Here is a 15,573-nt window from a genome sequence, read left to right on the forward strand (position 1 = left end):
GTGGTCCTTTGAAGTAGGTCTGTCTTTTCTGGATAAAATAATGCTATGAGTTCACACTTTGAACATTCTATTTCCCTCCAGACATAAAAATAAGAGGGAAAAAAAAAAAGTCTCCGTGGGTCAGAAACAAAGAAAGCACAGAGGGGCAAGCAGAGGAAGCCAGGCGTTTGGCTTCTGTCTGATTACAGGGGATAAAAGTTCACCCCTTGCTGGCAGGAGGCTGTGTATGAACCAGACTCCCTATGTGGTCAGAAGAAAAGAGGCCAAGAAGAGAGGGTGAGGAGCCACCGCCTGAGGCTGTCATCCACAGAAAGCTGTGATGCCTCGGGCTGGAGGGATAAAGCTTCTATTAGTGAGCTGAAATGCCCATGAGTTTGTTGACACACCTGAAACACCCCTGACCCAGGGTTAGGATGGAGCCCTAACCACTTACAGAAAACCCAACTCAAGCCTCAGGATCCTGGACACCATTCAAACTACTAGAAAAGATGAGTACAAGGGTGCAGAGAAAGAAAAGGGAAAAATCAAACACAGCCAAACATCTTCCTCTGAAGTTGAGCCTGCGGAGAGAAATTCTAAATACCAGGAAGAACACTAAGAGTAAGACAGACCAGAAGGTCAGAGAATAATTTACAACCCATGAAACACAAATAATTGTCAAGTAACTTTGAAATAAGTGTCCCATAACTTCCACGAATTGATAAAGTGTCTCCTAATAGATTTTTATTTTGTGTGTCAAACTTTATTTTTTTGGGCTCCAAAATCACTGCAGATGGTGACTGCAGCCATGAAATTAAAAGATGCTTACTCCTTGGAAGGAAAGTTATGACCAACCTCAGCAGCATATTTAAAAGCAGAGACATTACTTTGCCAACAAAGGTCCGTCTAGTCAAGGCTATGGTTTTTTCAGTGGTCATGTATGGATGTGAGAGTTGGACTGTGAAGAAAGCTGAGCGCTGAAGAATTGATGCTTTTGAACTATGGTGTTGGAGAAGACTCTTGAGAGTCCTTTGGATTGCAAGGAGATCCAACCAGTCCATCTTAAAGGAGATCAGTCCTGGGTGTTCATTGGAAGGACTGATGTTGAAGCTGAAACTCCAATACTTTGGCCACCTCATGCGAAGAGTTGACTCATTGGAAAACACCCTGATGCTGGGAGGAATTGGGGGCAGGAGGAGAAGGGGACGACAGAGGATGAGATGGCTGGATGGCATCACCGACTTGATGGACATGAGTTTGGGTGAACTCTGAGAGTTGGTGATGGACAGGGAGGCCTGGCGTGCTGTGATTCATGGGGTTACAAAGAGTTGGACACAACTGAGCGACTGAACTGAACTGAATAGATCTTTGATCAGTATAATTGTCCTCATTCAAACTTTAAGAATTGTTCCTTTCTTTTTCTTGGAAGGCTGCCAAGATTCCACATGAAACTGTGGTGTGATTCCACAAAATGGCAAGAGTCCTCTGGACCCTCTGACTCGTCACCATCTCCTTTCTGTTTTAGACTTGGCTTCTCCAGTGGCTCAGATGGTAAAGAATCTGCCTGCAAAATAGGAGACTCAGGTTTGATTCCTGGGTGGGGAAGATCCCCTGGAGATGGAAATGGCAACCCACTCCAGTATTCTTGACTAGAGAATCCCTTGGACAAAGGAGCTTGGTGGGCTATAATCCATGGGGTTGCAAAGAGTTGGACATGGACTGAGCTACTTTTGCTTCATTTTTAAGCATAAAAGGAAAACATACAGTTGATTTGAATGTAAGGGATCTTCCCCTTTCTTACCAGTTGATCAGGTTAAAAAAAAAAAAACTGCAGAAATAGATTCTCTCTCCTTTTCCCAATAGCCAGTTTGTTGTTGTTCAGATACTAAGTCGTATCTGACTCTTTGCAATCCCATGGATTGCAGCACACCAGGCTTCCCTATCCTTCATTATCTCCCAGAGTTTGTTCAAACACATGTCCATTGATTTGGTGATGCCATCCAATGGCCAGTTAATCAACCATTTAATTTCCCCCTGAATACAAGCAGGCATTATCAATTACATAACCCTTGGAGTCATCAAACGTCTCCTGCCTTTCACAGCACAGATTTTTTTGTCTTGAATCCATAGTTGGCTCACAGTTCTTTGGCTAACGTGGGTCTGGATCTTTCTTTCACACAACTCTTGGATAATGTTTCTCATCCAAGAGCTATATCATCACTACCCAACAACCACCTCCCCCAAGGGAACATAACCCAGGAAAGGCACAGAGATGGGGTAGACTTGCTGGGTCAGAAGCCTGGCTCTTTCACATACTGGCCAGGTGAGCTTAGGCAAGTCAGTTAACCTAGTTCCCTCCTATTTAAAAAGGAGTAACAGTACTTGCCTCATATGGGCATTTTATCAATTAAATGACATAAAGACATTGATTAGCAGGTGCCTGACAAATAGGAAACCCTAAAATTAACATTTACTGCTCTGCCTTAAGCTATATTTTTCTTCCTTTTTCTTTACTTCATCCATAAAAGCCCAGTTTCCTAGAAGCAAAATACCTTTTTCCTGTCTCTCCACTTCAAAGTTGAGCCTTGAATTTCACAGATCGATCCCAACACTGACTGCCAACAAGTCACAAAGTCTTTCACAGACTATCAAAAAAAGTAAAAGCCAAGCTGTACTATAGCAGAAAGGTGAAAGAGACAGGGGATGGGGGTAGAAGGGGCAGGGCAGTGGTGGGGAGAGACTACAGAACAAATACACCTACAAGAGAGGAGGCATAAAAGATCTTCAGTAATAGTCCATGTCTCTGCCCCTATGAGAACAAAACTATATAAAAAGTCTTAAAGTCTGTTATCAGCAGCTCTCCCTTCCCAGGACCCAGGACCCTGCTCCTGCTGGAAGTCCAGATGCATATTTGTGGGCAGGACTGTGTTTGTAGAGAATTTTGCATTACCCCAAATCATCTCCACAAGCACCTCTTCAATTAAACTTAATTAATTGCAGCAGTGGACACTTAGCATATTTCCCATCCCAACTGAAGAATGGGCAGAATCATGTTCCAGGTAGCAGAGCTCCTTCCTGCCTTCATGTTAGGAAAAGCAGGGCTGACAGATCTAGCACACCAGGGTCCCCGGCTTCAGCCCTGAGCAAAGCAGCCCAGCCCAGAGGCCGCAGCAGTTGCGCGATGCTGCCACCTCCTGGCCACATTCAGCTATAACTATCGCCAGATAATTTCCCAAGTGCAGGCGGAGCAGTTTTCATTCAGCAATATGCTAGCTTGAGAACGGACTGAGGGGCCGGCGAACAGGATCGTGAATTGACATTTTCTTTGAACCGAGCGGGTGCACAATTGTCTTTCCTCATATTATCTGCAGGCAGAAAAGTAAAGGATTCTCATATGAAGAAATCAAAAGAACGAGGGGAACGTTTCTGCACCCTGAAAGACCATCCAAAGACAGCATTTGACACCTAGGTTCCCTTCCTAGCATGTACACTGCCATTCGTCCTTTTGATATTTTTATATTTGCACTTAATAGTTTACAAAGTCACTCTAATGGTAAGATAAATGTTTAAAATCAGCGCTAAAGGATTGAGAAAAAAGCCAAAATATGAGTTTTTTTTTTTTTAAATACAATGTAGACTTTAGGCTGTCCATTCTCTCACTGGCATGAAGACAACTGAGGTTACACCATGCGCTGCTTCTCAAGAGAGTCTGGGATGTGGAGAGGTTGAGAGAGAAGACGCATGTGGAACAATTTTCTTGCCCTGTCAATTAGAAGGAAACAGACCTTTTTTCCCTGTTCTGCGGCTGCAGTGAGCCAGGGCATGGGCGTGCCTTCTGTTTAGCATGTATCCTCACCTGGGGATGCCAACTGAACCAGAAATAAGCATGCTGTAGTTCAAATCCATCTAACTCCAGCCCTTGGGAAAGACATCAACAGGATTAAGGGTGGACCTTTGGGTCCAGCTCAGTTCATCAAGGCCAAGGACAGGGTAATGACAGATCACACTGCACCTTAAGGATCCTTAAGGAGGGGAGGGGACCTGTGACTTCAGTGTCTCAGTTTACAGACTCCTTGATAGTTAAGCAGCAGCCATGGGGAGTTTGATGGCTGGAGATGTGGTCACAGAAAGCACAGAATGCAAATCTACCCCATGACAAAAGACAGAATATGTCTAGTTTAAAACATGAAGATTTGAGATCATTCTGAGTTATTTTCTCTCCGCCTAGAGATCAAAGATGGGACCAGCCCGCTGGATACCTGCAACTATGTGACCATCTTGGGATTCTGTAAACCAGTTACAAAGAGCCTGAAACTGTGGCACTGTCCCCCGCAGCCACCACTGGCCAGGTGTGGTCACAGACTGCTCAAATATGGCTGATCCAAACTGGAGGCGCTGTAAATTTAAAATATAGGCTGGTTCTGGAGACAATACAAACTGAGCATGAAATATCCCATTAGTAACTTTACACTGACTGTGTGTTGAAATGATAGCATCTTGGATATACTGGGTTAAAGAAAATATATTATAAAATCAATTTCACCTGCTTCTTAGTTTTTTAAGTGTCTTCTAGAAAACTTAAAATTAAAGACTGCAGCTTACATAATAGTTCTCCTGAACACCAATGGTCTATACTAATACAACGCTACAGCTGTGAAGACCCTGAGGGATCTAAATGTGTCTGTTTTCAGACTTAGAACATCTCAGAAGGGGTTAAGGAACTTGCCACAGCAACGGTGGCACAAGCATCTCTTCCTCTTCCAAGTGCAGTATATGCCTTTGTACTTTTTAACAGCATCAAATTAAAGTAACTCATACTGAAGCCTAAGAACTTTTTTCCAAATTAATACAAGATGTCTGTATATCAAATAATACTTTGTATATAAACTGACGTGATTAAGGATTAACATATCATCATCCCAACCAGTCAAAAGTATTCCATTTCTGATTCTTCCTAGAGCCTTGTCACTTAGAATTCTGACAACCTCTACAGTGATAGACATACTCACTAAATGAAGGCTGAGCACCTGATGTCAAACATATACCCAACACTCAGGAATTATCCTTCATTTGCCAAGAGCCAAGAGTTTCTCTTCATGACTCCATCAGCAGGCCTCTCCTTCAAACAAATGCTCAAAATTAAAAGTTTCTTATTCTAAACTGATCAAATTAAAAATGTTAATCATGTACCTTGATAAACACGTCATAAACCCCAGATACCTTTCACAGCACAACTTGTTTTGACAAGGTAAAATAAAATCAAATCTGGGTTTACATAAGGTAGAAGATATGCATGGAGAAGGCAATGGCAACCCACTCCAGTACTCTTGCCTGGAAAATCCCATGGACAAAGGAGCCTGGTGGGCTGCAGTCCATGGGGTCGCTAAGAGTCGGACACGACTGAGCGACTTCACTCTCACTTTTCACTTTCCTGCATTGAAGAAGGAAATGGCAACCCACTCCAGTGTTCTTGCCTGGAGAATCCCAGGGACGGGAGAGCCTCGTGGGCTGACGTCTATGGGGTCACACAGAGTCGGACACAACTGAAGTGACTTAGCAGCAGCAGCAGAAGATATGCAAAGTTTTGATTCTACATGATTGGACTACAGAGGTTACCACTGACAAAAATAATTAGCTCAAAAGAATGTGTCAATTCTAAGGGAAATATACCACTTTTCATAGCTGTTGTACATATAAATGTCTACTGCAGTTGTGAACTATGTAGAAGGATGTAAAAACTGAAGCTAGGATCATAGATAAGGTACCAGGGAGGAAAAAGCACCCAGAACATAAATGAGAAGTTATATCTAGGCTTCTGGAAGACCTAGATTATGGTCTAGGTCTTCCAGATACCTAATTATGGTATCTGGAAGATACCAAAAAGATACCTAATTATGGTATGTTTAAAGAAGAGATGCTAGAAAAGATAACAAAAGCAGGAGAACCAGGTAGTCTGTGAGTCAAGAAGGTGACATTAATGATACCAGAAAGTATTTCTAGAAATTCAACACTGTGATTGGATCTGCTCATTACACTCCTTATGTGTGTTGCTCATTAGTTGCTCAATCGTGTCCCGACTCTTTGCAACGCCATGGACTGTAGCCCACCAGGCTCCTCTGCCCATGGGATTCTTCAGGCAAGAATACTGGAGTGGGTTGCTATTAACCCAGGGATAAAACCCATGACTCTTTCACTGCAGGTGGATTCTTCACCATCTGAGCCACCAGGGAAGCTCAGAAATCATTAGGGTGGTACTGAATCTCACTCATTATGGGTTTTGTCCCATTGATGGCATCTCCGACTCAATGGACATGAGTTTGAGCAAACTCCAGGAGATAGTGAAGGACAGGGAAGCCTGCTACAGTCCATGGGGCTGCAAAGAGGCAGGCACAACTTAGCGACAACAATAAATCTCTCATTCTGGGTTTTGTCTATTAAAGTGTGCCAGGCACTCTATTAAAACTATTCTCCTGAAAACCACCAGTTATCTCCTAGTTTCCAAATCCATACTAATCCTTCAGTCTCTTAATAATATAATTACTGTCTGTCTTGAAACTTCTTTGGGGGTTGTTTTCCTTGATAAGACTACTGATGGTCCTTCTCCTTCGATCTTTTTCTCTTCTATTGAAATTCAGCTCTGACTCCATAATTACAAATGTTTCACATGTGTCTGGACTAGGCTCTTCTTTCTCTTTCCTTTATGCTTTGAATTTCCATGTTTCCAAACATTTCTCGTCAATACCACAAACCCTAGAACAGTGCTTTCTACACATACCTGCTGAATAGAGGGAAAAAAGCCGTGAGGGGGTTGGGGGTGGGCAGAGAGAGGTGATGAGAGACTCAGGGGAGAAGGGGAAGTTTGGAAGGTGGAACAGCCAGTCCATGATGAAGCCCAAGATATGAAGATGGCACAGGCAGCCAACACGGATTTGAGGTAATTGTCATTTGAGAGAGAGAAAGGACCCTGAATTCAGGATACCAGGAGTATCCCAACAGTCAAATCATTCTGGAAAGCACCAGGTTAAACAAAGCAAAATAGGTTTGGCTTCTTTAAGACTTTATAATGAATTTTATAAGCTAATAATGTGTATCAGAGTTTCAAAGAATAGTAAAAACTATTTTCTCAACTGAAAATTGTTTTCCTCTCTGCAGAAAATCTTAAAGGACTAGTGGAATCACTGTTTAATTTCTTTCTGGTTGTGCTTATTAGTATATAATGTGTATTCAGCACAGCATTAAGTGCTCACGTGCTGTGAGAGATAAAATTAGAAGATTCTGTTGCTACCTTTGAGAATAAAACATTCTAATTAAGAAAATTAGAGAAAAGCCAAAGATAGTTCACAATAAAATCCTATGAGATCGGACTCTAAATACAGAAGAAAAGATACTGAACAGCAAAATCTAAATGTCACCATTCTCAATTATTTGCCTTTGCTAAATATAGCAACATAAGTAGAGGGCAAACTGAGAAACAGATGAGACAAACTGGGGAAAATACACTCGTGATATTAAACGTCAGCCCAATTCCATCTTTTCTCCTAAAATGACTCCAAAGAGGATTAACTGTGATCTTTAAGACAAAATGTTGGTCAATATTCTAACTTTTATTTCCACAAGTAAAAAAAAAAAGCAATAATTCAATTGTGTATGCATATTTCTCTTCCAGAATTGTGACCAACTATTAATAATATCTGGAAATAGGTCAGTTTCTGTTTTACAAATCATTTAGTCATCTATGATCTTCATTCTAGTGCTCTGGCTAGAAGATCACTTCTAGTGATCATAAGATCATTCTAGTGATCTAGTGATCTTCATTCTAGTGATCCTTACTTTGTGGATCAGAGAGACACAGGACAGGAGAGGGGGAAACAGAATTTAGAAAGACCAAGACTGAATCCTTAAGGGCAATAACAAGAGTCCCTCCTAACCCTTACGGGCTTGGATTCACATAAGAGACAAATGTTTTAGGGCAGTGGTCCCCAACCTTCTGGCACCAGGAACTGGTTGTATGGAAGATAATTTTTCCAAGGACCAGGGTCGGGGGAGGGTGGTTCGAGTGCATTACATGTATTGTGCACTTTACTTCTATTCTGATTATATCAGTTCCACCTCAGATCATCGGGTATTAGATCCCAGAGGTCAGGGGCCCCTGTTTAGGGGACTGGAGAGACTGTGAGGTGGGAAGAAGAAAGACACATGTTTTCAGGAGAACAAATGGCAGACGGAAGAAACAAGGAAGAGAGCCGGATTCTCTTTCAAGGACCTACCGTTCCATCCCCGCCACAGGCCAGAATCCGCAGGTTTGGTACCTTCCTATACAACTCAAGCCTGTGGAGGAAACAGGAAAAAGTTAACAAAAGAGCCTGTCCCTGGCCACTGCAGAGAGCATTATTCCAACACACAGCACAAAAGAGGGGGAGGGGCAGGTGAAGAGAATGTATAATCATGAGGATGGTAATACCTTCAAAACTAGTTACAAAGCGACTCGATCTGAGTGATCACAATAGGACTGACTCCAACAGTCAGATTAGAGGCTGGCCAATCAGATTAGAGGCTGGCAGCCAACACCGTGTTTAAGTGGCCAGTATTGGAACTCCTAGCGCTTATTTCCCATGACTCCTATTAATGTGTCAACTCACATTATTTCCCTCATTAGTGTCAACTTCCTTCTTTTTCTTTCCAGTCATTCTCCTTCTCCTTTCTCAAAGAAAACCATCATTGATCAATAGTCCTTATAAGTCTCTTCCTTATACTTGATTAGCTTTCCTCAGATCTATTTATTTTTCAGACTTATACTTCCCACTCTCAACCCTAGAAAACCTTCTTCAGAGAGATGGGACACCCCACCAGCATTATTACAAATGCACCCACAACTCCACTCACTCGCTAATACTAAAACCTCCATTTATACCTCTCAGCCCAAAGAGGGAAGATGTACCGAATTTTCTTTATTTTGATTTTGTCTTCTTGAAAATTGATCTTTCCTGTTGTCTCTGAAGAAAATGCAATGACACTTCCCCTACTAAACTGTCTGCTGAAGTGAAGATTCTAATGGCTGTACTCCAGAAACATCACCTTATTTACAGCAAATGACATTTTGCCTGAAAACAGTTTCTGTCTTGCCATATTCTTTATGGTGATCTATGAAGTTATCTACCTAAGGCCTAACTGAAAATGATAAAATCTTAAGAAAAGTAAACATAAAAGGGCAAAACCCAGGATTGTAGATTTGCTTTAATAGATCTGAATGCAGATGTATTAATAGATGTGTAATAGAATGTATAATAATGTATAATAGAATGATGTATTCTATTAAAAAAAAAGAAGTCTTATAGCAAACTCGAGTGGCAAAGAAGTTCATAGATTAGAAGAATGACAACAGAAATTAATTTTCATAATTAATGTTCTCCTGCATGCTTAAAATGCATAATTTATCCATTTCATAGAGGAATATTATTTTTCTAGAAATTATCTGATAAATTCTCAGAAATGATCTGAGTGCTTCTTTGCCTCTGATATTACTTACTGAAAAGTAATTAGTATCTCTTTAGCTCTAAGGTTTAACAGATGAAATCTGAACTATCTTACAGATGGGTTTTCAAAAGGGAACCAGACAACAGCAGAAACATCCCTGGCTCTTTCCTACCATACACCCTTCCACCAAAAGGAAGATATAAGATACATGTCACCTACAACTAGACTTTATTTTCCACCCGTTTCAACAAAAAATAGAGAATGAAATTTCTGAGAGGCCCAAACAAGGGATTAAACAGGAACTAGAATGTCTCCCCTACTCTGCTATGGAATCTACAGGTATAATCAATTCACTAGTTTCACAAGTGCTCATGGATGCTACACACAATCTCTAAATCAAATAAACAAACACATTCATAAACAGATCATGGCCATTCTCCACAAAGATACACTTGTTCCTCTTAAGGTACATCTCCAAAGCCATACATGCAGAAGTAGAAAAAGGATGGATCCTTTCTCAATTCAGACTTGCCCCTTATCTACAGTTACATGTGTCTAAGCAACAAACACACGAGGAGTTAGTAACACACAGGATATGCGTTGAATGAAACTTAGCGAAGAGGGGAAACATCAGGTGAAGTTTTAGAGGGAGAGTAGTAGAGGTGAGCAAGTAGATGAAAGACAGAAAATACTTCACAACGTAATCAAATAATAAACCAGGACCCCAAAACAGAAAGATCTCACCCGCCTGAAACGGTATGAACCACAGAGGGTATTTCCAGACTTACGCATCTTTCGGTCCTTCCTGAGAAAGGTCAAAGACTTGCCGTGGATTCAGGTACCACATGAACATCTGTAGGACTTTGGTTCCCTGTAACAACAACAACAAAAGACAATAATAGAAAGAGGCTTCCAAATATTAGCTCCTCATTTAAAGAATAAAAATAGATCCTGTTCTGAAAAATAATATGGAACAGTATAGAATAGTAGTTAAAACTCATGGGCTTTGGCCATCTCTATACATAGGCTGAATGCCTACATACATGCTGTTAACTTATGTAACTCTGAGCAATTTCTCTAATTTCATTAAGCTCAGCTCTCCATGCAGAGATAAAAACGCCTACTTCACAGTGTGCTGTGTGCTAAATCACTTCAGTCGTGTCCAACTCTTTGTGACCCTCTGGACCATAGCCCACTAGGCTCCTCTGTCCATGGGATTCTCCAGGCAATAATACTGGCATGGGTTGCCATTTCCTCCTCCAGGAGATCTTTCCAACCCAGGGATCCATCCTGTGTCCCTTACATCTCCTGCACTGGCAGGGGAGTTCTTTACCACTAGCACCACCTGGGAAGCCCTTCACAGACCTGTTGCAAAGATTAAATACACTGTGGATGGCATGCAGTAAGTGCTTAATGACTGAGCCCTATTAGCTTTTGTCATCATTATTTAATTCATGAAAATCCACATAGCAAAGTTAGTCAACTTATGCAATTTAACATTAATTTTTATTTTATTGTGCAGATTACTAGTGTCTTTGCATAATATGAAATATGGACAGTATTAACTATATATAATTTTCTTGAAATAAATGTTTTTAACCACAGCAAAAGTATCTCAGGCTCCCCATTATTTATAATATATGGTGTTTCCAAATCTTACTTTGATATTTTTCAATTTCCATGTCTATACCTGTATCTATTTCTCAAAATCATTTCTGGAGTGTCTCGAGTAATTGCAACATTTATAGAGCTGTCATCATGGCAAATACAAGGCACTTCTAGAGGTCATTTCCTAAAGTGAATTGAGAAAAACAATAAAAGAATAATTTTTCATTCCGTTCAGTTGCTCAGTCGTGTCTGACTCTTTGCGACCCCTTGAATCGCAGCACGCCAGGCCTCCCTATCCATCACCATCTCCTGGAGTTTACCCAAACTCATGTGCATCGAGTCGGTGATGCCATCCAGCCATCTCATCCTCTGTCGTCCCCTTCTCCTCCTGCCCCAATCCCTCCCAGCATCAGGGTCTTTTCCAATGTGTCAACTCTTCGCATGAGGTTACCAAAGTATTGGAGTTTCAGCTTTAGCATCAGTCCTTCGAATGAACAGGACTGATCTCCTTTAGGATGGACTGGTTGGCTCTCCTTGCAGTCCAAGAGGTTAGGCAGTATCAAAAGAGGTTTAAAATTGAGTAGGGTGCCTCACTTTAGATCACTATCAACCACAGCAAATAATATTTGATTGGTTGGGCAGCATCTGTTGCTTCTAATTATAGTCCCTTAACCAGCTATCATAATTGCTCTTTCTTAAAAATATTCCTGTTTGTATTCCTATATTCTGTATTTGAGAGTCATCCTATTATAGTAGAAATAGCACAATATTTGAGTCAGAGCTAACTTTGATGTTCTAACTGGGTAACTGTGAACATTTATAATCTTGTAGAAATTCAGCATGTAAAATACGGCAGTGTCTGCTTCCCAGGGTGATTATGAGAATTAAATGAATCAGTAATAGTTACATATCCAGCACAGTCCATGGCACAAAATAGGCCTTTGTAAATGTTAGTCCCTTTCTTTTTTGCTCCTTGTTAATCTATTCATTAAATTACACTTGAGGGTGTGAGGGCTAAAGTGTAGTTTATAATTATCACATTGTTATGCCAGTTGTTGCAGAGGCCATGGTAGGTCTTTTTGTTCCACATCTCATCCAAACCTATAATTTAAAAGTTCTGCTTTATCGTGTGCTTGCTATAAATTTAGGAATAACACTCTATCCTTAATTATTACAACTAACCCAATCCTTCAGTTTCACCAAATGACATGCTTCCCTTCCTATAAAATTCAAACATAGGTTTAGATATATAATGGTAACTAAATACTAGACTGCTCTCTTCTTTCCATACCAGACCTTGGTATCAAGTCAGTTGGGATTATTTCAGGTAATCTTTTATGTTTCATAGGTAACACCAGAGTCATTTTAATGACCGATTGGCTTATTAAAAAATTCCAACTGACTTGCTAGAAAATTAAATTTTCACTTTTAGATTCCTAGGGCAATGTGTATTGTCAATGTTAATTACTCCCTTCTTGTCACCTTTGGCTCTGGTAGAGTGTGCATTTCAATTTCAGCTTCTCTTACACATATAATACTAGGTAATTAACACCTTTCAAAAAATACAAATAAGAAGCATTGAGAAGGTTTTTTTCAATCTTCAAATTTCTCTAAAAGGTTTGGGTGTTCACACTGTTTTGGTTTTTGCTCATTCTGTGTGAGGTAGAACACCTAACTGTCTACAGTTATCCTTTTGAAGAAGGATTATTTTTTAAGGCTGGTAAATTTTGCACCCAATGCTTCTAGGAGGCGCCACTGACAATGCAGTCTACTGGAATGAGGCGCTCTGGAACTGAGCAGGGGTGACTGGCATAAACACGCAAGGCTGCCCTTAAGCGTTTACCTTCAGTTCACTTCAGTTCAGTTGCTCAGTCGTGTCTGACTCTTTGCGACCCCATGAATTGCAGCACGCCAGGCCTCCCTGTCCATCACCAACTCCCGGAGTTCACCCAAACCCACGTCCATCGAGTCGATGATGCCATCCAGCCATCTCGTCCTCTGTCGTCCCCTTCTCCTCCTGCCCCCAATCCCTCCCAGCATCAGAGTCTTTTCCAATGAGTCAACTCTTCAGTAACCTTTCTAAAATATATTCATTTCCGAAAATGTTCAGTGTCTGAATAACACATTGCACTGTATTAAGTCAATCTTGGTGGGTAAAGAAAAGAAGCCTAGCACACATTCAAGTCAGGTCTATTAATTCTGCTGTTACCTCTAGGATGAGCTACTTTAGGGCTTTAATAGATACAATTTATTCAATAGAATTGAATGGGTGGACAAGTACTAACTCACCAGGAAAAGGGTGATTTCTTTCTTTCTCACAGACAAGATTAAGTCTACTCCATCATTTACACAGTTCACTAGCAGGTTCCAAATACTCTCATAGTCATCACATGCTATATGCCTTGCAAAAGCTGAATTTCTGGGCAAGAGGTTTTTTTTTTAGTTTTCTCTAAATTAAAAAAAAGGCTATTATACATCAATTCTAATACACTCTGAAGAGTGTTCTCATACTCAAGGTTGTAGCTGTAATACCTCAATCTTTTTTAAGATATTGTGAGATTGGATATTCCTACGGAATGTTAAAACATTGTTCTCTCCAGCTCTAGGTGTCAGGAAACAAAATGGGACATCATAGACAATAGATACACTTTTATCTATGAAAATAGATACACTTTTCTAGATAGAAACAAGCAGTATTCATCCACTCACCTACTAAGGGCCAGGTACAGTTTTAGGTAAGGGAATCAGGAGATGGACGAGACAGAGAAGATTCTTGCTCTCAAAAGGAAGTTCTCTGATTTATTCATAGAATATAGTAATTTGGGGGTAAAAAGAATCAACTAAGAATGGGTCAGTTCAAACAGCAGCACATCAAGCACTGAAATTCTCATATAAGGCTAAATGGTCTATGCTACTAAGCAAACTTTGGTTTATATCATGGAAATATTTTCTAGATCATGAAAAGAACTGTCCATAAGAAACATCTGAGGAAAATCTAACAGCAGGAGGAAGAGGTGAAGAAATCTCTTAACCCAAACAATCCCAAAGGAATTTATGCAATAAATCTGCGTTAGGCTCCTAACCTGTACCCATGTGCGCACCCAGGAGCTCAACACAAAATAAACTCACTCACTAAAGATGGTCAATGCTATGTTGAAGATGCCAACTGAAATGCATGAGTGGCCAGTGCAGATACTCAAAGCCCAACTGTGGGGACTGGACAAAGGCTTCCTATATATGATGCTTGAACTTTGTCTTGAAAGATGAGTAGAGTTAACCACTTGTTTTTAGATGAAGTAGACAAAAATGTTTTAGGCACAACCCATGTGAAGCAGCAAGACGTATCATGGAAAAACTATATCCCTTGCAGTCTTTGGACCGTAAGGCTGAGGTGGTGGGAGATGAAACTGCACAAGTGAGTTGCAGATTAATTCATAGAGACCAGGGGTCCCCAACTCCCAAGCCACAGACCACCTGTGCACAGCCTGTCAGGAACCAGGTAGCAAAGCAGGAGACGAGTAGCAGGTGAGCGAGGGAAGCTTCATCTGTATTTATAGTTGCTTCCCATCACTCATATTACCGCCTGAGCTCAACTATCTAGTTGAAGGAAAATAAGCTCAGGGCTCCCACTGATTATGTATTATGGTGAGTTATATAAATATTTCATTATATATCACACATAATAATAATTGAAATAAAGTGCAGAATAAATGTAATGCACTTGAATTATCCTGAAACCATCTCCAACCCCACCGCCCCACAGTCCAAGGAAAAATTGTCTTCCACGAAACCAGTCCCTGGTGCCATCAAGGCTGGGGACCGCTGATATAGGCTATGGAGCTTGGGCTTTGTTTTGCAGGAAATGAGAGTCCCTGAAGTGCTTGAATCGGGAGAACAGGACTTACATTTTGATACATCAGTGTCACTACAGACTAAGGAGCTAGACATCCAGGCCCTAGACCTATCAAAGGGGCCAGATGCCTTGGTTTGTCCTATACACTGATGTCTGTTCTCTAAAATTCACCCTCAACATGAAGGTAGGGCCTTTGGAAATGGCACACAAAAGACACGCAACATCACTAATAATTAGAGAAGTACAAATCAAAACCACAATGAGGTCATCACCTCAATGGTCAGAAAGGTCATCATCAAAGAGTCTACAAACAATAAATGCTGGAGAGTGTAGAGAGAAGGGACCCTCCTACACTGCTGGTGAGAATGTGCATCAGTGCTGCCACTAAGAACAACAGGATGAAGGTTCCTCAGAAAACTGAAAATAGAGCTACCATATGATACAGCAGTCGTACTCCTGGGCACATATCCAGAGAAAGGTTTGATTTGAAAATATATATGGACACCAATCTTCATAGCAATACTATTCACAATAGCCAAGACATAGAAGCAACCTAAATTCCATCACAGGTAAATGAATAAGGAAGATGTTTTATATATATCAGTTCAGTCACTCAGTCATGTCCAACTCCCTGAAACCCCATGAAGTGCAACACGCCA

At 40.8% G+C, this 15,573-nt stretch overlaps 1 protein-coding gene across 10 annotated transcripts in view; it reads right to left on the reverse strand.

Annotated features, from left to right (window-relative positions):
- The window catches only part of DGKI (diacylglycerol kinase iota), a 430,242-nt gene that overhangs the window by 226,464 nt on the left and 188,205 nt on the right, over positions 1 to 15,573 (reverse strand). For all 10 annotated transcript variants that reach the window (XM_055591024.1, XM_055591028.1, XM_055591025.1 and 7 more), the window contains 2 exons: positions 10,242 to 10,324; positions 8,247 to 8,307 (listed from right to left, as the gene is read on the reverse strand). In XM_055591024.1, the coding sequence (XP_055446999.1) occupies positions 8,247 to 8,307; positions 10,242 to 10,324 (144 nt within the window). The remainder of the gene's footprint in view (positions 1 to 8,246; positions 8,308 to 10,241; positions 10,325 to 15,573) is intronic.

The sequence above is a fragment of the Bubalus kerabau genome, chromosome 8, assembly GCF_029407905.1.
Source record: "Bubalus kerabau isolate K-KA32 ecotype Philippines breed swamp buffalo chromosome 8, PCC_UOA_SB_1v2, whole genome shotgun sequence".
Lineage (NCBI taxonomy): Eukaryota > Metazoa > Chordata > Mammalia > Artiodactyla > Bovidae > Bubalus > Bubalus kerabau.